The sequence below is a fragment of the Sturnira hondurensis genome, unplaced genomic scaffold, assembly GCF_014824575.4.
Source record: "Sturnira hondurensis isolate 20B ecotype Veracruz unplaced genomic scaffold, ASM1482457v3 Scaffold0002640, whole genome shotgun sequence".
Lineage (NCBI taxonomy): Eukaryota > Metazoa > Chordata > Mammalia > Chiroptera > Phyllostomidae > Sturnira > Sturnira hondurensis.
The window spans coordinates 2,478,281-2,500,654 of record NW_028075271.1 but is presented as its reverse complement, the minus strand read 5'-3'; the positions used below and the strand labels follow the sequence as shown (position 1 = coordinate 2,500,654).

The 22,374-nt window shown below is 52.3% G+C and overlaps 1 protein-coding gene across 3 annotated transcripts in view; it reads right to left on the bottom strand.

The window, feature by feature from the left end:
• Positions 1–22,374, bottom strand: part of DOP1B (DOP1 leucine zipper like protein B) — an 84,088-nt gene that overhangs the window by 10,564 nt on the left and 51,150 nt on the right. For all 3 annotated transcript variants that reach the window (XR_005065681.1, XM_037040614.1, XM_037040615.1), the window contains exons 21-27: positions 21,831–22,016; positions 20,572–20,694; positions 19,141–19,275; positions 8,815–8,870; positions 7,273–7,377; positions 7,125–7,191; positions 5,391–5,535 (exon numbers count right to left, since the gene is read on the bottom strand). Coding sequence is in view for 2 of the 3 variants with exons in the window: in XM_037040614.1 (XP_036896509.1) it covers positions 5,391–5,535; positions 7,125–7,191; positions 7,273–7,377; positions 8,815–8,870; positions 19,141–19,275; positions 20,572–20,694; positions 21,831–22,016 (817 nt within the window). In the remaining variant the exon portion in view is untranslated. The remainder of the gene's footprint in view (positions 1–5,390; positions 5,536–7,124; positions 7,192–7,272; positions 7,378–8,814; positions 8,871–19,140; positions 19,276–20,571; positions 20,695–21,830; positions 22,017–22,374) is intronic.

Below are 22,374 nucleotides of genomic sequence, written 5' to 3'. Positions count from 1 at the left end.
CATCATTTTTGGGCCTCCAACCTTCCCTTGGATGATCCATCCAACATCCTGACCTCTGCGCCCCTTGGCTTCTTCTCTTCCAAAAATCTTCTACTCCACTCCAGCCCAGCCACTTGTCACCGTCATGCCCGTAGCCTCGCCGATTTCTAAAACCTCCATTTCGAGCATCCTGGTCGGACCACATCTCTTTATCTTTCTCACGCACGTGCTCCCAGAGGCCACTCCTGCCATGCCTGAATCCACGCACAGGCCTCCAGCCCGAGCCTACCGCCTTCGGCCTACCGACCCCCCTCGCCCCAGTCTGCACCCCTCTACCTCCCCACCTGCACCCGAAGGCCTACCGTCCACCTCGCCAACACCCTCCACTCTTGCTTCTCTCTCCCTCTGGAGTTCCCACCTGGAGAAATGCAAAGCTGGCAACCCCCCAGGACCTGCCCACCCAGTTTTGTGTAGCTAAATGCTCTGACACCGATCCTGCTTTATTTCACGAGCAGGAGTCTCGAAAGAGGCCCGATGTACCAGACGGTCCCACGTCAGCAGCATGCTGCCTCCCACTGTGCACCGTAATTCTCTCCCAGGCTCCCTCAGTGTCCACCACCACCCTCCCCACTTCTCAGCTGGTGGCCTCACCCCATACTTCCCCGAGGGAACTGCTGCCGAGAGATGGGAACGCTCAGGTTTGACCATCCTGAGTTACTGACCTAGGATATTTACAACCGAGCTCTCTGCCTTGTCTCCTGTTCGAGCGGACGGGTCCCTGGCTCCTATCAAAGAGTAAAACTACTGCTGATATTGATCCCAGCCCTGTGGCCGTCAAACTTCCTTTGTTTCTTTTTCTTTTTTCTTTTTTGTAATTTTTAATTGTTTTTTAGAGAGAGAAGAAGGGAGGAAGGGATGGGGAGAGACAGGGAGGGAAGAAAGAGAACATCATTGAGGTCTCACTCCACTTACTGATTCACTCATTGGTTGACTCCTGCATGTGCCTTGACCAGGGATTGAACCTGCAACGTGGATTCATTAGGACAACGCTCTAACCAACTGAGCTACCAGAGCAGGGCTTTGCTTTCTAAGAATCCTTTCTCTCTGGTATCAGTTTCTTCCTCTCTGATGCACTCTTCCAATACCACACAAATTTGCGTTGGCATACTCCAATTTAAAAAACTAAAAATGACAACAGGCATTCTTTGGTCCTCAGTGGTCCCTGGTTACTGCCCTACTGACAACAGCCTCAGAGAGTTCAGTACAGACACCATCTCCTGCTCCCGCCAGCCCTCTTCTGCACCCACTCCGACCCTGGGTTCATCCGCAGTGACTGCCGCCCCGTCAGGTACAGGCAGTGGGCCTCTGCCCTCCTCTTACTCCACTTCTCAACAGCCGTCCGCTGTGTTCCTCCTCCCTCCTCCTTGAGACCCTTTTCTCGTAGCTTCCAGGACTCGATATTCTCAGTGAATGCTTAACTTACCTTTCCAGCCCCCTTTCATTTCCAGACATCTGCAGTGTAATCTGTGCCACACCAAGCTCAAGTTCACTAACCAAAATGGTCTTGCTCCAGGCTGCTCCACCTCAAGAAATTGCTTAAGCCACAAAACCTAAGTCACTGATGGATCATTTTTTCCCACCACTATCTGCAATCCACCCACAAATGCCACCGACTCTGCGTCTAAATCTGTCCACCTTCCCTATCGCCCCAGCCTCTGAGCCAGCACGCTCTCTCGCCCAAACCACCGCCAGGTCCTTTCAACAGACTTCCAGTTCTGCTCTCATCCCATAGCCTGAAGTGCCCACGGCAGCCGAAGTGAGGTGTCTGAAGACTGAACACGATGCTGTCACTGCTCCAAACACTCGATGGCTTCCCAAACAACTGGGGTGCCGCCCAAGCTGGGGACCACACTTTGTATCAAGCCCGTCGGCCTTCAGGCCTTCTCTCTCCCTGACCTCTCTGACCAGCCAGGAAGCTCCCGCTGATTTTCAGGTTTCCTAGGCTAAGCTGGCTTCCACCTCAAGGACGTGCCATCCCCTCTGGGCGGAGCTTCCCAGCTCTCTGCATGCCTGCCTCTTCTTTCCTGGGGACGTGTTCCCAAACACCTCAAGTGGCCTCGCCTCCTTCTCGGTCCCTATTTATAACATTACCTTGACTTTCTTAGAATAGTAAGAGCCACCTGAAATTCTCTTGGTAATACACTTGAGGTTTTTTGGCCTTTAAAAAAGCGTTTGCTTGAGATCATGTTAGGTTTTCAGGAGAGTTGAAAGACACTTTTGGTCCCTGGGCTTTGATTATCCTCATCCACACCCCTAATTGTCTCCGTGGCTGCTGTGGCTCCAGCACCCAGAACGTGGCGTGTGGCTCCCACCAGACACACGTTTACATGTTAATGACCTGCACGCCTGCTGCATGCACAAAACTTTCAGAGGAGGAAAATACCCCACTCCGTATCATAAGTCATATGGCCGACGTGCACACTCAGTTTGCTCAAGGCCGAGCAACATGCAGCTATGGCCCAAACACTCGGGGTTTGGTATTGTTTAATTTGTGAATTAAGTATTACTTAGAAGCACAAGTCACCTTAAGCTTTACAATGCTGTGATTTTGGCCCTGGCTGGTGTGGCTCAGTGTATTGAGTCCCAGGCCGTGAACTGAAAGGTCACTGGTTCGATTCCCAGTCAGGGTGCATGCCTGGATTGCAGGCCAGGTCCCCAGTTGGGGGGGTGTGAGGGGCATGTGACAATGTTTCTTTCCCTTTCTTTCCTGTCCCCTCTCTCTAAAAGAATAAATAACATATTAAAAATATTTTTAGAATGCTATAATTTCCTTAAAAAAATCAGGTAATTACTATGGTACAGTTAATTAGTGCACAAAACCCAGACCCAATGCCTTGACTGTCCACAGTCCCCGCAGCAGCACAGGTGGTGGAGACAAAGGTCAATCTGTATCAGCACACGTGGCAGAAACACCTGCGGGCTAACTAGCCAAGGGGACAAAAGAGCTCTTTTCTAGAACCACAAGTAAAACTGCACCCACAGCAGAGAAGCAGAGAAGCAGAGTTACCGGTTTGTATCAGCCAATGATACAGAAGCAGAGTTACCGGTGTGTACCAGTCACAGTGTCTTCGTTACACAGCAGAATGATCTCTCTCGTGCAAACCACTGAGCTACCAAACAAACATGGCGGGGGTGCTGTGTGGTGGGACCTTGGTCCGTCTGGCACACCAGCCCTCTCCTTTGGAAACAGAACCCCTTTGGGGGGCAGCTCAGGTCCCACGGCACCACGTGCCAGGCCTTCTCCCCTGCCCCGGGGAAGCCTCTTGGCCTGAGAGGATCCAACCAGGATCTCTCTGTGGGCCCCGATTAAGCCCACCTGAGCACCAGTTCCTGCACCACCTAAAACCAGGGATCCACACCTGGGCTTCTCACTCGGGGCAACAGGGTCTGTGTTTTTTTTTTTGTTTTGTTTTTGTTTTTAATTTTTAAAAAAGATTTTATTTATTTATTTTAGAGAGATGGGGAAGGGAGGGAGAAAGAGAGGGAGTGAACCATCAATGTATGGTTGCCCCTAGCACACCCTATACTGGGGATATGGCCTGCAGCCCAGGCACGTGCTCTGACTGGGAATCGAACTGGCGATGCTTTGGTTCGCGGGCCTGTCTGTGTTGTTTTTGAGTCTGTTGGTCTGAAGTGGATTTCCGACACTTGGAAAAGAGCCCCGACTTCTTGACACCTCTTCCCCATGTATAGTAAAAATCATGAATTCAGCTTCATTTCTGCTGATGTAACTATTGCTAACGACAATGACAGGACAGTTTCAACACCTGCTTTGTGGCGGATACTGTGCCGCTGAGAACTTAAGTGTATTTTTCCGCCCTAGTAAACAAAACGGAGACCAGACTGATTTCATCGTTCGGTGTTAAGCAATATTGGGACTGGACATACTTTTCAGTCCAAATGTTAAATAATACCGAGAACTGGCACAGATAATTACTTGCTCTATGATACTCTTGATCCTGAAGGAAAAACTATAAATCAACTGAAATAGTTTATGTGTCAAAACAAGCAACGTGTTCAGCAAGATCCACTCTGGCCCTCACTGTGCACTGTGCCTGCCAATCCAAAGGCATTTTATCACCAACTTCGCCCGATCCCAACCAGCTCCACGTTGAAAGATCTGCCACAACAACTCAGCCAAGGCCCTACTGAGACAGGAGAGGAAGAAGCTGGGAAAATTCTTGGGCAAGAGGGATGGGGAAATGGAGACAAGAAAAAAAAACAGACATGAAAATTAAACAAGACCAAAGAGTTTGAGCAATGTTCAGCCAGCTGGTGAATTGCAAGACCTTACCTCCTGACCAGTGCACTTGAGAGTGGGTAGTCCGCCCCTCTCCTCCCCGACCGGAGGACACACAGCCTCCCCACAGGTGTGGGGAGGAGAAATGTTAAGGCCAATGGCCACCAGAGGGAGAACACCAGGAGAAGCAGCATGTCTGCACCCCCTAGGAACTTCCCTCCCAAATCCCCACGTTTCTCTATACAAACTTGCTTCTGAAAGCTCAAGGTGAGGTGGTTGTTAGGGTTTTTACCTGCCACCTTCTCAGACTGCTGCCCTCTGACAGTAATAAAAGCGCAATTATAATCCAGTCCCCATCTCTACGTTTTTGGCTGAGCGGTGGCCGGCAGCACGAGCCCCATACTCGGTTGCCCTCCGGTTTCACCGCTGCTTGTCCCACAACTTCCCCTGGTGAGACACTCCTATCACAGACAAGTCTCTCTGCAGGTCTGACAGCCTAACACTTGATTGACAGCCTGAGCTGGTGGTCTCTGGGGCAGCGGCAATGGACAACACACATGACCACTGACAATGGACAGCTCCTTAATTCGGGCTCTTCAAGAGCACAGCATCAGGCTGATCGGTGATGCCTTGAGTAGACGGATGAGTCTCCTGACGTTTTGCAAGGAGTCTTTAGCTAGAAACAAGGCTGGGCTGGGCCTGGCATACCTGGCTACCTTGTAACATCTGCACATCCCGGCAATAAGGAAACACGAGCCAGAGCAACATAAACAACATAACCCACCCGAGGACAGCTTGCTGGTTCACTGTTTCTTTCTGCAGCTACGCAAACGGAAAACATACATTCTCCTACACGTATAGTTCACCCCATGCTCATGTCTTTCACCAAGTCCACGCAAACTCTCCTGGGAGGTTCCTTTCACGGACCCACGTCTTGGCTCCGTGAGGGGTCAACACTGTAGCATGCCACTCGGGACACTGTTAGGGGACTCCTACTGTTCATTATACACACGACTCAGGTTGTAAGGCGTGAAAACAGGGTTTACTTTTAAGGAGAAATCAGCCCCACTGGCTGGGAGCAGGTGTTATTTCCTGCCTCCTCGACACCTACCGCCCAAATCTTCCTCAGGGTCAGATTCTTCCAGACAGATCTGAGGCTGGGCCTTCACCTCCAGGCTTCTGCTCAGCCAGCTGGTTTGCTCCAAGGATGAGCCAGCGACGTTTGCCACGGCTTCCAGGATTTTTTGAGTGACTTCCTGAGAGGAGTCGGGAAGAGGAGGAAAGGAAGTTCGTTAAGAAAAAGGATCTTAGGTCCCTGGAAGGGCACCACCCAACAGAAACACAGTGCCAGGCGCAAGGTGAGCCATGGGGACGGCATTACACGTCCTAGGAGCCGCCCTGCAAGGTGGGCGAAGGAAACCAGCTGGGGATGTCAAACCCAACATGTCCGAAGTCGCGCCAACACGTACAATCAATGCAGGAATCAATGACACCCCGTGTGCTTGTTTCTGGTGCCGATGTTAAGCGGACGTGTATTTACACTTCAGCACATTCAACGTCAGGGGCCCAGAGGCCACGCGTGACGAGGGAGTCTAGTTTTGGCCGACAGAGAGAAAGCAGCACAAACAGGATGGCATGGCTGCGTCTGGCAGGTTACTTTCCTGGTTTCTTTAGAACCATGAGTTCTTGCTAGAAATGAGCCTTCCAACAATACAAGAAAGTAAAAGTAAATGAATAAATGGACCCCATGGGGGCAAAGGGAGAAGTCACCCATGTCGGGAGCACAGTCAAGGAAGGATTTGCTCAAGTAGCTGGGACAAAGGCGGGAACACTGGCAGGCTTCCCAGGCCAGTGTCACCGAGCATCACCAGCTAGAGTGGCTAGAGGTCCCTGGCACCTGAGGACTGAACAATCCTGACTCCACTGTAAACCCCTGGGCGTGAAGGGAGAGCACGCCTGCCTGCCTGCCTGCCTGCCTGCCTGCCTACCTGCCTGCCGGGTGGCGAGGAGGGTGCACCTGAGGCCAAAGATCTGGGGTGGAGGTGGAGGTGGGGGTGGGGGTGGGGGGCGGCTGGCTACAGGGAAAGGGCCTCTCGAGGTGCGGCTAGGCGGGTGCTGCCCGCGTAGCGGGTGCGGTGCCTGCTGCTGCTGCTGCTGCTTGTCTCCAGGCCAAGACAAAGGAGCCGCCTGGGCTTCCTGATGACGCTTTACGGCACCTTGCGCAGCAGTGGTTCAGCACTGGGACCTGAAGAGACGGCTCGCAGGTGCCATGGACCCTAATGATCGGCAGTAGTGTCGTCGGAGCCGTGCAAGAGACATCCCAGCTCCCAGCACAGTCCTCGACACAGTAAGCCCTTCCATCAGTGACTCTAATGGCTACCAGATAGTGGTTGTCTAACTCCATCATCCCATCTGTTTAGACTTGCTTTCCACTCTAAGGACAAGACTTTCCTTCTCCTCTGGGTAAGTTTTACCTTGAATGTTCAGTAGTTTTGAAGTTTCCTACGAGTATGTATTGTCTCAATCGGGGGGTGGAGGAAGGGTTTAAAGAAAGAAACCCATGTACAGAGAGAAGTTTCCCCATCGTGCGTGCCTCTGGTCAGTTCCACCTACACCTGCGCACAGTGGGAAGGAGAGGGCAGCTTGGAACTTCCTCGGTGCATGCTCCAGCTGAGCCCTAGAACCTCCCCCGGGGGGGTATCAAGCCCCCTGAAGACAGAAAGGGAGGCAGCGAGACCCAAAGGCCAATTCCGCCCAGTGCTCATTGTCCACTGTAGGATGGGATCTTCTGAAGGCGGACGGCACCCAGGGGCAGTAAAGCCTGCTGCGCTTGTCACGCACAGACCTGCAGGTCTCTCTGGTCCTTCTTGCTCTCCAGGTTGGGAGTTCGTGTCACGAAGTCATTCAGCATGCTGTTGAGAGACAGGCAGCTTCAGACCAGGAGCGAAATATGTTCCAGCAGGAGATGTGGAATGGGGCAGGGGACGAGCTACCTGAGGAGCAGGAAGTGCCCGGGAGGAGCCAGGTTCAGCTGCGCCGACTCCTTCAGCACGCCCAGCAGCGCGGGGAAGTTCTCCTGCAGGGCCATCACCGGGAGCCTGGTTCCAAAGCACACAGGAGAAACACCCGACCGTCAGGAAGTCAAAACAAAACGCTGACTTGTAGGTTTCAGATAGTTGGAAAGCGGAGGGGAGATGGTGTAGCTGATGGACCCGTTCACTCTTTTTTCAGTTACAACAGACACAAACTAAATTTTGGCTTTCTGGCATGATCTTGGAGTTCGGAGACCTGAAATGGCCGACAGGTCACGTACTCCTGGTCTGCTGCTCTGTAAAAATGAAAGTCTTAACCCAGAGGCCTGTCTTTGACCATCTGGGCCTGTCTAGAGCTACACTGGGCCTCTCCGACAATGCTGGGGACCCAGTCACCCAGCCGAAGGTGGCAGAGCGACAGGTCAGGGCCACCCACCAGCAGCCTGCGTTCAGCAACCCGCAGGGCACGCCTCACCTGTGGGGAGGGAGAGGCTGCTGCCACACAGCCAGGGGGGCCCCAGGCTCAAGTCCTGGTCCCCGACTTACTCCCAATTAACCCCGGCAGTGGCTCCTCTACAAGAGGAAGATGGCGACACCTGACCTGGGGCTGCTGGGAAAGCGCTGATGTCACTGAGGCCACCGGACCAGACGTCGCTGCTGTCACCACGTGAGCCATAATGAGCCGTTACTGGCTCATTGGCTCCAGGAGGAAAGAACCACAGCGATGCTGTGGGTGAAGGGCCCAGAGCTGGTCTGAACTCCACCCTGGACGCAGGGAAGATTATGAGCCTCGACTCGCCTTCCCTCGGCTTCAGGATGAGATGAGTGGGGAGCCAGGGAAGGTGAACTGCGTTCCCCGAGGGTTTACTTAACCACCAAGTTTACTGAGGGTGAAACTCCTGGTAGACCGAGTGGCTGTCGGCCTCCTGGGAAGGCGTCTGCACCCACTTCGCCCTCGCTGCTGTGGCAGAGGGTGCCCGCCCAGTGGAGGGGCCGTGGCAAGATCTGAACGAGGCACACCGCGTGGCTTCCCTTCCCGCCCTGGAGAGAGGCCTGGGGAGTCCGCTCCCGCACCTCCCGCAGCCGCGCCCGCCGGCTGTGGAGATCGAGCTCTGCGCGTGGGGGCAGAGGCCTCCCGGAAGGGCACACGGGAAAGCCCCAAACACAACCATTGCTCCTTTTTCTAAAAGGGGTCTTGGGCCTCAAACACCTTTTTTAAGGTATCAGTTTAATGTAAACTGTTTCTTTGAACATTCACCGGGCCTCACACAAAGCTTTGCTTGACACAGAGTGATCAGCAACCAGCACGCAGTTTTTAAAGCATCGGGTTAGATATCTGAAGGAGGGCAGGCGAGGCCACCGGGGCACCCCCAGGGCACCCCCACACCTCGATGCCTCCAGGATGCCACCGAGACACTCTCCAAACTCGGGCCCTCCAGCCGTGGGGGCGAGACCTGCAAGCCAGAGCATCTGCAGTTGAGGAAGGGCGTGGGGCTGCGTTACCTCTGGATGAACACGTGGCAGAACTGCAGCACAGGGACGTCCACGAGCGGCAGCTTCTGAAATTAAAGCACAGCCCGTTACGCCACCTTGGCAGGGACAGACCTCAGCAGGCCCAGGAGGAATGGGAAACTGCCAGGCGGGAAACTGCACTGTGGGAAACCGCCTGCCGACCCTGCCCAGGACAAACAGATGCCGGCTAAGACTGGGGTCAGGGGTCGGCCTGTGCGGCCCAACGGGATGCGGCTTTAACTTGAGCCTGACAAGATGCATCAAGAACAACGGTCGGCAGAGATGGCGCTCAGTAGCCAGCGCTAGCCAGTCAGACTCTGACACCCCAACCAGTTACCCTTCCTGGGTTTTTGCACATAAAAACCCTGCCCTGAGAACAACCGAGTGAGTCTTTACCTCCCTAGGTTGGCTCCACTTTCCCTCTTAATCCCTGCTAATAAACCTGCTCCTTAGCTCTCTGCATCTGTCTGGTTTCTTGAGCGACTCCGACCTAACAGGTAGGAAACGAGGCTGAACAAGAATTCAAGCACCGAGTGAAACGGATGGCGCAGCCGAACAAAGCAAAGGTCTTCAGCCAGAGAGCCTTTCAAAGACAGTAACAGGTGTGAAAGTATCCCCCCCCCCCCCCGAGGTAACAGAAATAAATGCAACCTACGAGATCCCTGATCCTTGGTGCCCCCCGCCCCCCTCCCCCGTGCCGGCCTCCCAGAGTGACTCCCCTGCGTTCACCAACTGTGTATTCATTTCAGGCCCCAGTCAGGGAAGATTTGGCATAGAAGCGAACCGGCCCAAATAAAAAGCTGGGGGCCAGCGTTGACCCTTCTGAACACCTGCGACTAGCTGGAGACAGCAGTGAACACTTCTCATTCTCAGCTCAAGGAACTCCACCCATCCCAGGCAACTTCCCCAAATTGCGAGTGGCTAGGATTACTTAAACACTGGTTCCCTCCTTGCTTGTGAACAGCTATTTGCAGAAATTACAGAAGTAGAGCTAACTGGTGGAACTAACCACAAAATGCAATTTTGTTACTGAACAGCCAAAAACCTCGTGAAGATCTCGTTATTTTTCGCCTGGAGGTAGAAGTTGCCCATCTTTGTAGAAAATAAGTGACACGAGGGAACAAGACCTACAGGCATCAGCTCTGTCTGTACAGAGGCCGTCGCAGAGCCTGCTGGGGCCACGCACCGTGACACGCTTCACAGGGACAGCCCGCCAGGGTGGAAGGTCAGCCTCCTGACCTGACCCGTGCTCCAAGTACCACTGACATCCATGCAGGACCCGATGGCTGCTCCATCACTGCTCTGCTCCTGGGGGCCAACTTATTTTCACATTGATGCATAACAGTGAGGGTTAGCAAGACCACCAGACCTGCCTGGAGACCCGGGGCCGACCTCCGGAGCAGGGTGGAGGTCACTGCGTGCATTTCACGTGGATTCCTTAAGCCCTTCCCTTCTTCCCTAACTTGGCCTCACAGTGTCAACTTCCAAGCAGGCTTCTCTGTCCTCCTGACCAGAACACAGGCTGGCAGGGGGCCGGCACAGTTTCACTGGTGCACAAGATGGACTTTCAGCAACAAGGGGAACAAAGGGGACCTGCACCCTGAGCCCGTGTGTCACTGGCAGGGGAGAAGCCCAGGCGGGGCCAGACCTCCCAGGGTGGATGTTTCCGTAGAGGCTCCCCAAGGCCGTGGGCAAGAGGCCCTTTCAAAGGAGCAGGGCCCAGAACAGAGCCCGACTCTGAGGTGGGCGAGGCTGTGCCATGGGCCGAAATACGCTCGGTCAGTTTTCTCCCATTTCTGATTCCAAGTTCGGCTTCTGCTGACCACCCGAGTGTGGAACAGCCTTAATATCTAAAGACAATACTTCCTGTTTTTCTTGTGAAAATGTTTGTTGGGCTAAACAGACTAAGACTCACCATCTTAACCATTGTTAAGTGTTTGGCTCAGGGGCACTCAGTCTGTTCACATTCTGGGGTCCTCATCGCCTCCGTCCAGCTCCAGAACAGCCTCTTCTTCCCCAAACGAAACTCCGTCCCCATCAGACACGGGCTCCCTCCCCCAGCCCCGGGGCTCACCGCAGGCTCCATCTCTGGGAATCTGACTGTTGGGGGTGGGGCAGGGGCAGCGTAGGAAGAACTCCAAGGCTGTGCTGCTGTTACTGGCCAGCATCTGGCACCAGGAAACGCCTTTTACCACTTAAACAGTGGTAAACCGAGGCAGGAAGGAGGAAGGAGACGTGTCTCACATGCTAACTCAGCAGTCCTGAGTTCAATAATATTGCCAAGTATTTCAACATCACAAGAAACACTGTATCAGCAAGAAAGGGAAGTCCTTGAAATTCTATGTAGCGTTTCCACTGTCTGTGAGAGAAAGCCTGAAACTGTGCTTTTATCCCAGGGCCTGGAATAAAAGCACAGGACCCGCAGGAGAGGGTCCCCGGTGCCCAAAGAAGGAGCCCATAAAACAACCTTGGTTAGTTGTCTACCTCTGGTCACTACCTGTTTTCCGAGGGAGTCCCTGATGCTCACAGAAAGAGCCCATATATAACTTTGGAAAGTGCCCCAATTTTAATTAACTGCCTCCTGTCACGTATTTGTTTTACAACAAGATAGACAAATGGGGTCTGGAGCAAGATAAGGATTCGGGCTGATAGATGTTGGGAACAAGAAAAATAGTCTCAGCCCCAAGGAGCCTGCATCCCTAGCAAACATCCTGTAAGTTGATTGTCGTCTGTTTAGTTTCAAATTTTTCCTCTCAGTTGAGTCAGACCCCACCCTGTTCCCCCACGTGGGCTCTGTAAGCCAATAGCTAACCGCCACATCTGCTTCTGTGCAACACTTGCTTGCTTGCCCCTATATAAGGACTTGGCTGTAAGCTCTGGGCGCGACTCTCATTTGCAGCCCCTGCGGGCACCGTGTCTCCAGACACTTTGAGAGTTCGCCCCTGTGCAGGTTAAACTTGGCCAATAAAGTAACATCTTTGAAACCCTGAAAGTCTCCGACATTTGTTCTCGCGGTTGGTGGGTGTAACATTTGGAGGCCCCAGTGAGATCTTCCTCTGCGGAGTTTTGGTTCGGAGACTGGACGGGCAGCTGGGGCTGAGTAAGTATTTGGCTGAGGATCCTCTTTTGGTTTTGGTGCTCTGGAGCAAATAACCCCTGAGGTAGTAGGTGGGACTCCGCCTGTGACCTACGCAGGGACTTTCAGAGGCGGGACGCCGCCCTCTGAAATTTGGTTTGGGTAATTTGGATTGTGACCGGTCCCGTTAGGTTTTCCTTCCCTCGCGCCACGCTGCACTGTGTTTAGTTTCAGTTTGTATGCCAGGTGCGTCTGATAGTCCGTGTGTTTGTGGAACTGTTATTTGTTTGGTTGTTTGTCTGTGTGGTCTGTTTGTTTTTCTTCGAAATCCCCAGTCTTCTCAAGATGGGACAAGAGGAATCGGTGCCCAGTTCCCCACTTGACTGTCTCTTAAGAACCTTTCTGATTTCCAGCGATGGGCCCGAGACTACAGCGGACCATCACCGGACCCTGAGTTCCTACGAACCTTGAGCCCATTAGAGTGGCCCACCTTTAATGTAGGGTGGCCCACAGAGGGCACTTTTGACCTCTCCACTTTGTTCGCAGTGCAGGCCCGTCACACACCCAGGGAGGCGGACTTTACGGGGAGGGAGTTTTGCCGCCGGCACCAGACACTCCTCTTCGGGCGCCTCCCCGTCTGGTTTATGTGCCCTTTTCCACCAGTGACTTGTGTAATTGGAAACGTCAGAATCCCCCGTTCTCTGAGAAACCCCAAGGGCTAATCTCCCTCCTCGAAACCATATTCAGAACTCACCAGCCCACCTGGGATGACTGTCAACAGATTCTGCAAACTCTCTTCACTTCTGAGGAGAGAGAGGATAATGCGGGAAGCCACAAAGGCGGTATTGGGGGAGGAGGGAGAGACTATGGCCGGGAGGAAGGAGAGAGAAGACATTCTCCCTTCTCAGCCCCTGGCCTGGCACTCTACTACTACCAGGGGAAGGGACGCGCTCCTCCAGTATCGCCAGGGTCTGCTGAGGGGACTCAAGGCAGCTGTGAGAAAACCTGCCAACTTTAGTAAGGTCAGTGAAGTCATCCAGGGCAGAGAAGAATCCCCAGCAGCGTTCCTAGAGAGGCTTATGGAAGCATATAGGGTATATACACCCCTCGACCCCGAGGCAGAGGAAAATAGATTAGTAAACATAGCCTTTGTATCTCAGGCAGCCTCAGATATTAGAAATAAGCTTCAGAAGATAGAAGGATCTGAGGGAGAGAATAGGAGCAAACTACTGGAGATAGCCCAGAAAGTTTATGTAAATAGGGATGACCCAGAGGTAAGCAGGGCGAAGGAGGTTGCTAAGATCCTGATTGCCACCCAGAAGCCTCCTCCCAAAGGACAAGGGGGGCCACGAAAGGGCAAGGGCGGCCACGAAAGGGCAAGGGCGACAAACAGACAAAGATCAGTGTGCTTACTGCAAAGAACGAGGACATTAGAAGCGAGATTGTCCAGCCCATAAGCGGCGGGAGGAGCCATCTAAAAGTCAGGCAGTCCCGCCGGTGCCAGCCCCCAGTGTATTAGCCCTCGCCGGATTCAGCCAAGACTGAGGAGGACCGGGATCCATTGTGCTTGGTCCCCAGGAACCCATAGTCAGAGTAAAAGTCGGGGGCCAGGACACTGACTTTATGGTAGACACCAGGGTGGAACACTCAGTAGTCACCGTCCCGGTCGGACCCCCCACCGGGAAGGAGGTCTTAGTCCAAGGGACCACCGGGCTCCCATCCAGCCCGCAAACCCAAGACTACAAACCTTGGAAAAGGCCAGTAGCCTACCTGTCTAAACAATTAGACAATGTTGCAGCAGGGTGGCTCAGCAGTGTGTCCTTCAGGAAACCAGATACCTCCCGGGACCAGAGAGCCACCAGATTGCCTAAGCAGAGAAACCAATAATAAAAAAATGATAGATAAATCTAGATAAGTAGAAATATGTATAAAGGATGTGAAAGTTTTAAACCTGGAGTAAAGGAAACCTCAACTACTTGTTTTCCGGTTTCGTGGGAAAAGAGCAAATTTCTCACATGTGGTTCTATTTCTGATCAGAAACCTGTATTGTAAGACCTAGGAAAGGTCTCCTGTAGCCAGTTGGGGAAAATGCCTTTGCCACCTGGGACCCAGGAAGGGTCAATTGGGGCTGACCAGTGCTTCAGCCTGAGGCAAAGCAGCATGTCTCTGCCATGAGACTGGGCCTGAAGGAGCATGTCTCTGTGAGGCACCAGTGGACACACTGGTGCAAGAGAATGCCTGTGTGTTGTTTCGGAACTCTGTGTTTTGGATTTTGTTCTGTATCCGTATCTGAAAGGGAAGAGAAAAAGCCCACTGGCAGGCAACAAAGACCAGAGTTACAGGCACCTACAGCCCTCAGCCTAGCTGGCTTAGACCCAGACCAGACTGCCACAGGGCTTCAGAAACTCTCCCACTCCCCTCAGAGAGGCCCTGGCCAGAGATCAAAAATCATTCACTGAAAAGGAGACTGGATGACCTTGGACAGATTTGCTGCCGCTGGCACTGCTTAGAATTAGGAATGCCCCTAAATCTTCAGGAGACCTCCTCCCATCCTCAGAATAGATAAAGGGGGAGATGTAGCAAGAGACCTGTTTAGACAAGCCCAGACAAGTCAGAGAGACTGGGTCCCTTTGCTGAGCCACTAAGATAAGGAGGGGTAAACAACTAAGTAACTAAGAAATAAGAACAAAAGAACATTATCAGTAGCCCTGCTTTCTTGCTTCTGTAAACCTGCTTAGCTGCGCTCTGCTGCTGTGTGGACCCTCCAGCAGTCAAAATTCTCTGTGTAACTGGTTTTGATAAGAATGGCTCTAGTTTTGAAGGTCATGAACTGAGGCCCAAGGCTGACCATTTGATTTATAGGGTGTTGGCAAGGTCTAAGCTTCAGAAAGGTGAAAAAATGTCCCTGCAAATCTAGGGACTTTTAGCTGCCAGATACTGAATTTAAGTACAGTCCTTCCCAGTGTGGGAAAGGAACAGGGATTAAAAGAGAATTATGGATAAATCTGGATAGGTAAAAAGGCTATAGAAGGTTTGTGAATATTGCAGAAAGTCTGTAGGAAGTTATAAAAATAAATGGAAATGTGAAAGTTTTGGAAAGAAATTATGTGGTATTAATAATAGAAGGTATAAGGCATGCAGATGCATCTTGATGGGTATTAGAAGGAGAAAGATTTTCCTTCAAGTTTTGCGTTTTTCTCCCTACCTGATCCCTCCAGAATTTGGCATTCTGAAGGAATGAATAATGATAACGTAAGGTTTCTTTGCATAAAACCAATAAGACCAGTCATTAATAGTGGTTTTGTTAACCAAGACTTTGACTGGAATGTCACAATTGAGGAGGTATGTATGGGTTCTGGTCGTTACCAGAGAGCTCAGAGGAACTGGGATTGACCTGTGAAGCTGGCAAAAGCCCACGAGAAAAACCTGGTACATTGGTTAGTTGTGCGGTTCATGCCAGTCTTTCCGGGGAAGAAACGAAGGTTGCCTTCCTGAAAGATGGCTAAAAGGAACCTATAGGCACAATGGAGGCTCAAGGATTTGAGTAAAATGACTGGTACAGGCGAAGCCAGATGGCGGATGTGTGGCTCTGCTTCTGTGCCCCGAGGGGTGGACTGAGAAGTCAATCTGAAGGTTCCCTGTGTGAGTTCCAGCAAAGCAGACTTAAGGATCATAAGTGATCCAGGCTGCTCTTGGTGTGTTTATGCAAATGAACAGTCAAAATCAAAAGTGGGACCCAAAGTAGTCCCTGTAATAACAGTGAGGGTGATCTTAAGGAGAAAAATTATAGTTCTAGGAAAATCACTATGCTCAGTATTGGATATCAGAATGGTGCAGCTAACTGTCTTAAAACTGTCTTATTTTCATTTAAGAGTTGAAACCAGGTTTGTGATGTCACCAAAGATGTACAATTTACAGGTGCAAAGGACCTGTCAAATTGCCACTGTTAAATGTCATTTCAGGAAGGACCTTGCAATGGAATGTCATCCCAAAAGACAGTCTCACGGGCACAGCAACTGGTTTGGGAATTATTGTGTGAATTAACCTGTGTGTTCTTCTGTTTACATAGGCTGTATGCCTATGACCTGCTTAATCTGTCACCTCCAGAATATGACCTGACCAGAAGGCCAATAGTCCAGTAATGCCAGCCTTTGGACACCAAGCCTGTGACTTCCTGGTGACAGTCAACTGACCAGAACCCTGTAAGGTCCTTCCCCTTGCAGGAAGGACTCCCTCTGTGCTGCACCCACCTCCTCCTCTTTCAGGGTACCCCTGACCCAAGGGTAGGTAGGATGACGTCCATATCCAGCCTGACAGTTTTATAAGAAGATGAGACCTTTGTCCATCGTCCTTTATATGATTCCAGAAGGAGAAAGGAACCTCAGAACCCCTCCTAATAGTTAATCACAGGAGGAGAAAAATAATGAGGAAAAAACCTCATTAATACTCTGAATCCAAGAACAGGGGGGACCTGTATATTCCTAGGAGAAGAGTGTTACTATTTTATTAATGAAAGTGGCTTAGTGGAAGAAAACTTACAATGCATAAATAGACTTAAAGACAGACTATGGCCCAGGGCCAGGACAGGAGCGTCCTCCTAGTGGCAGGACACTCTTCTCTTCTTCCTACTCCCCGTCCTAGGACCCCTGATCATCCCAAATAAAGGAAAGTCAAGGGTTTGACATACCCCCAAAGAAAACGGGGGAATGTTGGGAACAAGAAAAATAGTCTCAGCCCCAAGGAGCCTTCATCCCTAGCAAACATCCTGTAAGTGGATTGCCATCTGTTTAGTTTCAAATTTTTCCTTTCAGTTGAGTCAGACCCCACCCTGTTCCCCCACCTGGGCTCTGTGAGCCAATAGCTAACTGCCACATCTGCTTCTGTGCAACACTTGCTTGCTTGCCTCTATATAAGGACTTAGCTGCAAGCTCTGGGCACGACGCTCATTTGCAGCCCCTGCGGGCACCGTGTCTCCGGACACTTTGAGGGTTCGCCCCTGTGCAGGTTAAACTTGGCCAATAAAGTAACATCTTTGAAACCCTGAAAGTCTCCGACATTTGTTCTCGAGGTTGGTGGATGCAACAAAATCACTTGATAAAAGGCAATTATTTCAAGGTTAAAATAAATCCCTAGTTCATTAAGTTAATTAATTAAGAACTAAACAGACCAAACTCTACTGGGGCTCCTCCAGACCCTCTTCTCGACTGGCCTCAACCTTGGCCTGGAAGGACGGAAACCCAACAGTGAGAGACGTGAACGATGGCAGCTTGCTCTCCAGCCACTGCAGGGCCTGTCCCCAGGGTGCTGACCCACCAGCCCCTCAGAACCGCCTGCCGACAATGCCTGAGGTGCCAAAAAACAATGAACTGGCCACGCCTTCAGCCAACCCCTGAGGGCTCCCGGATTCCCTTTCTCTTGTTAAACATGGGTTAAGAAAAGATACAAACCCTTCCTCTGAGCCTTTGAGATGTATATGCATCTCCTACAACCCAGGGAACCTTCCTCAGCGACCTGAGGGCCTTCCTTAGAATCACCATCAAGACAGGGCGGGGCAAGCACCACAGCAAACCTACGGCCTCACCACACCGTCCAACCCCCTTCCGAGTTTGCTGGAGCCCCTGTCTGGTCCCCCTCCCCGTGCCCCCACTCTGGTCAAAATACCAAGCCCCCTCGGTCCGCACAAATCAGAACGGAGCCCAGCTCTCCCCCTACCACAGTGGTTACTGAATAAAATCGGTCTTGACCGCCTTTAGTGTCTGGCTTTATCTTGGATGTTGTTTAGGCTGCAAGTTTGTTGGATCAAAGATTGCTGCCTCCTGGCAAAGGTGCCACTCTGATACAGGGTGCAGCCAAGGGGGGGGGGCGGAAAAGATTTGGAATGGTGTCCAGAACGCAAAGTGTACAGGAATATTGGAGGAAATATTAAGATATTCTCACTCCCCCCCCCCCAGGTGTCAGTTGGGGGAAGGGACGAATGGAGCAGGGTCATTGAGAGCTGTTTTGCATAGCAACAGTTTTGTAGCTAACCTCTGGAATGGCATTTAACATATCTATAACCTTTAACTGGTTTCATAGATATGTTAAATAGCTGTGGCCAAGTTTTGGGCCAGGGAGAAGTGAGTGGCTGCGAACCAGGCTAGAATTGAGAATTGAAAGCGGTTTCTCGGAGAGTGCCTGCGAGAGAGCCATGTGGCTTTAGCAGAGTGAGGACCCCCTCTTGGCCAGATGAGGGGGAGAGCCACGCTATTTAGAAAGATGTAGACCCCTGTAGCCATTAGGAGGGAGAGCCTTGCAGTTTCAGCAGAGTGCAGACCCCCTCTTGGCCAGGTGGAAGAGAAAACCACGCAACTTTGCCAGAATGGAGATCCCTGCGGCCAGGTGAAGAAGAAAGACGCGCACTTTTGGTGGAGTGCGGCTTTGGTAGGAGAGGCCCACGCGGCTTTGGCGTGCTCCCTTTGGCTGAGTAGCCTGGAAAGCAGGAGAGACTTTGACTAGAACTTGGTACAAAGAACTCTTGCCAGTGGAAGGTGCCGCATGACTGGATTAATTGGAGATCCTGCCTGGACAGACAGGCGACGCAGCTCACGTGCCAGCGACCTGAAAATGGACGTGTGCTCTTTTCCTGATTTACGGTACCCGGAGTTGGGACAGCCGGAGAAGGGAGCGCTGTGTGTGTGTGTGTGTGTGTAGGTGTATACCCTTAAAGACTTTAATATTTTAAGGAAGGCATTAGGCCTGAATAGCATTAAATAAACATTTTGTTTCCTTTTCACAAATCTCTGGCATTGAGAGATGTGTTTCCGATTGGCGGCGGACAGAAGGACCTTAAGATTTTAGTGTATCGTCCTTGGGAGGGGTCCCTGTTTTCTGCAGCAGTTTTTGGCATCCCTCGGTGGGCCAAGTATTGCCCCCCCTCGGACCCCTTGTTCGGTAACAACTCCACTGGTCCTGCTAGAGGTCCTTGATGGGAACCCAGTACTGGCCGTGTGCTCTGTAGCAGGGAGCCGAGGGTGAAAGACGGTCCCTGAGGGCAAGGAGTCCCTGCCTCCCTCGCCAGACGCACGGAAGCCTGAGGGGCATGTTTCACGCCAACTCCCCAAAGCCCAGTGAGAACACCTCTGTTTTCCGCCCTGAACGCCTGGCTGCTCTTACAACCCGTTTCCCTCCCCAACACGCTCTACAGGACGTGGAGTTGTGAGAATGGCCCACATTCGTTCCCTGGGGTCCCCCAGGCTCCTGACCTGGTCCCCCCGAATCTGCGGTGGCCTCTTCACCACCTCCTTCACCAGGTGCAGCACCGCGTCTGTCTGCAGGGTGCTGAGCGCACAAATCAGGTCGACGAGGGTTAGCTGAGATGCACTTGCCGCCGGGACAATCTGCCAAGGAAAAAACCAGCGAGAAAACTACAGTAAGAACAAACAGGGCATGGAGAAATTCTCTAAGAGTTACCTCCGGAGGAAGAGGTTTGTCTTAGTCTTTTAAATATTTAAATGAAAACTGGGCAAAGGCTCTGTTGGGAATAAAGAGTTAAGCGTTCAATCATTTACGCTTCTGTATCTGATACAAATCAGGACCAAAAGGTGTGTTTGATGACAGGGCCCGAAGCCTGGTGTGCTGAAGCTCAGAGCACGTTTTAGAAGCAGGTACGAGAATGTGAAGGAACAGCCCTGCATCAGGACATGGCCCCAAGGTCCCAGGACAGGAAGAAAAACCGGTAGATCCGGTTCACAGGAGAGGCCTCCGCAGGAAGCCCTGGTGTGGGGGGCATGTTTCGATGATGGAAGTCTGCGTGACATGGTCCCATCACCTGGAGGGGCCACCGGCCCCTCATGCCTCTCCAGGGAACAGGCGCCCTGTTGGTGCTGAGATGCGTTGGGGGATGGGAAAGACCCTCTGAGGGGGGTTCTCTGTAGGAGCCTGGCTGGTCGAGAGAGGGGGCGAATGAAGGGGGATGTTGGTTCTGCAGAAGCAGGTCACCTGTGCCCCTGGAGGATGTCTCGATGGACCAGTCCGTGGGTGGAGAACGGACGAAACACAAACTCCAGTTTGGGCCAGGGGCGCAGTGATCTAGGTTTTCTCACCGCCCCGGACAAATGCCACTTTCTAAATCAAAAGGGCCTAACAGGAAGACTCGGGGTGACAATGACACCTAACTGGGGGACAGTGACGACAGGGGGTCGTGCAAGGGAGGGGGCTATGGGCACTCTCTGTCCCCCGCTCTCCTTTCACTGTGAACCTAAAACTGCCCTAGAAACATAAAGTCTTTTAAAAAATGGTTTAAAAAAAGCTGTAGGAAGCTATCACAGCCAGGTGCCACAGGGGTCTTTCGAGGTGTGACAACGAACTGTGCCCTAAGCAAGCTGGTGGGCTCCTAGCCGCGTGTCAGTCTCTGACATGTACACGCTGTGGATGTTGTCGTGTGCGTGCCGCTAAAGGTTAAACTTAAAAGTTGGACAGAAGCACAGTGTGCTCTTTACGAAGACTAGAGGACAAGCGGGGGCCGGCTCCACTCCCCAGCCACCCAGCCCGCAAATCCAGGTGCCTTAGGTTCAGCCGCATCATCCCCACACTCAGAACGGTGGGCCTGCGATGTCACCTCTGACCCCTCACACACGACCTCCCGGCACTTTTGTCAGGGTAGGTGTAGCCACTACTTCACTGTGTGAGTTCACCTTCGTCTTACTGTGACATTTAACTTTCTTCCTGCTCCACACCACTGCCACAGCGGCCATCAGCTGAACTCCGAGGTGGGCTGCCAGGGGGTTCAGGAAGTCTAAAATTTTTTGTCGTATAGTCTGAGAAATGGGGAAAGAAAGAAACAGTCATGGCAGAGTGGTGTCAGGGCTCTGGCCTCCCCGACACTTGACCCCCACCACCGGGAAACCCTGGAGCTGGGCCCAGCTGGTTGGTGTCCCTAGTGCTGGGGGGACAGCAGGAATGGGGGCTCCTCCTGGAGGCCCTGGATGTGGAGGGGCTAGAGATGCACGGCGGGCAGACTGGGTGGACAGACGGACAGCTAGGAGGGAAGGACGCGCCCCGGAGCATCCGTGAGCAGGGCGGGGGTCAGCGGGAAGCCATCCTGTGCTTTTAGAGAGTGAGACCAGGGAGCAGAGTGGGCACTGTCCCCATTCGAACCTGCAGTCTCTGCTTGTCCCAACTGGCCCAGGGGCATGTAATTGTTTGGGTCTAATTCCACTGTCACCACTTAGCACACGTGCTCGCCCTCTGCACCCAATGTCCTTGTTTGTAACTGGGACTGATAATAGTACGCGCTTCACAGGTGAGAAGTAAATATGCTGGTAAACTGAGAGTGTGTTTGGACGCTGCCTGACATTGCACTTTTAGCTGAAGGAACGCAGGGAGGTCAGTGAACTCGCCCACATCCCAGGGGGCCGTGAGCTGGGCAGCCAGCGACCTGGCTGCTTCTGAGGCAGAGACTTAGAACCAAGGGAGAGAGAACCAGACATGCTCTGGGTGTGCGTTTCTGATTTAACAACAACAATTCAATAAAGCAAAAACAAAATAAAAACCTCAAAGACACACCGACATTTTGCCCTGACCTGCCCATGAGCCCAAGGTGTCACCAGCAGTGGAACCTGGGGGAAAGCTGTCTTCGGAGACAAGCTTATGAGAAACAGGTGAGGACTTTGGGAACGCCATCTCAAACCCCCAGAGACTTGACTTTTAGTTTAAACAGAAGAGGCAAAGGAGAAGTAAAATAGGCTGAAAACCACTGACAAAACCTCTACTCCACAAGTAGAAGAATTACTCCTAATAAACACACGGGAGGCGTCTACTTCCGACTTATTTCTGACTTGGGTTCCACTGAGCACACTCTGTTTGATTACTAATGTATGCATTCCCACATATGTTTATTTTTGGTGGGAAAATACAAGACAAAGTAATAAACCCCCACCGGAAGACCTCTCACCTTGGTGGCTTGAAAGTAAACGGAAGAGGGCCCCTTCGTGGCTCCAAGGAGACCCATGGGTCTCTTCTGGGCCTCCTTCCTGAGCACACTCCAGAGAAGGGCCATGCTGTTGACGATCCGAGGCAGCTCCTCCAGAATGGCGTTCTTGGCGTTCTTCCGATCGGCGGGGTCACTCGCAGCTGTGGTCTGAAAGGAACGTGGGCACGTGAGCCCTGGCTGCGTCTGGAGCAGCGGTCCCTTCCCTGAAGACCGTGGTCGGGGCTGACGCCGGGGTTGCAGCCGCTTCACCTGCGGTCTGCAAGTAGGACCCTAACCCTAACCTTGGCCCCATGAACTGGAACCGGGGCCTTCTTTCAAAGACAGGCACCTGAGAGCCTGAGAGGCCACGGCACAGGCTCTTCCAGCCCTTACCAAAGCCGCAGCTGCGCTCCCAAACGTGATGCTAGACGGGGTGGGGCAACGAACAGCTCAAAGGTCTCCCAATGCAGACTTCACAAACACCATGACAGCGAGTAAAAACCACGTGGAAACCAGAGAAATGGAA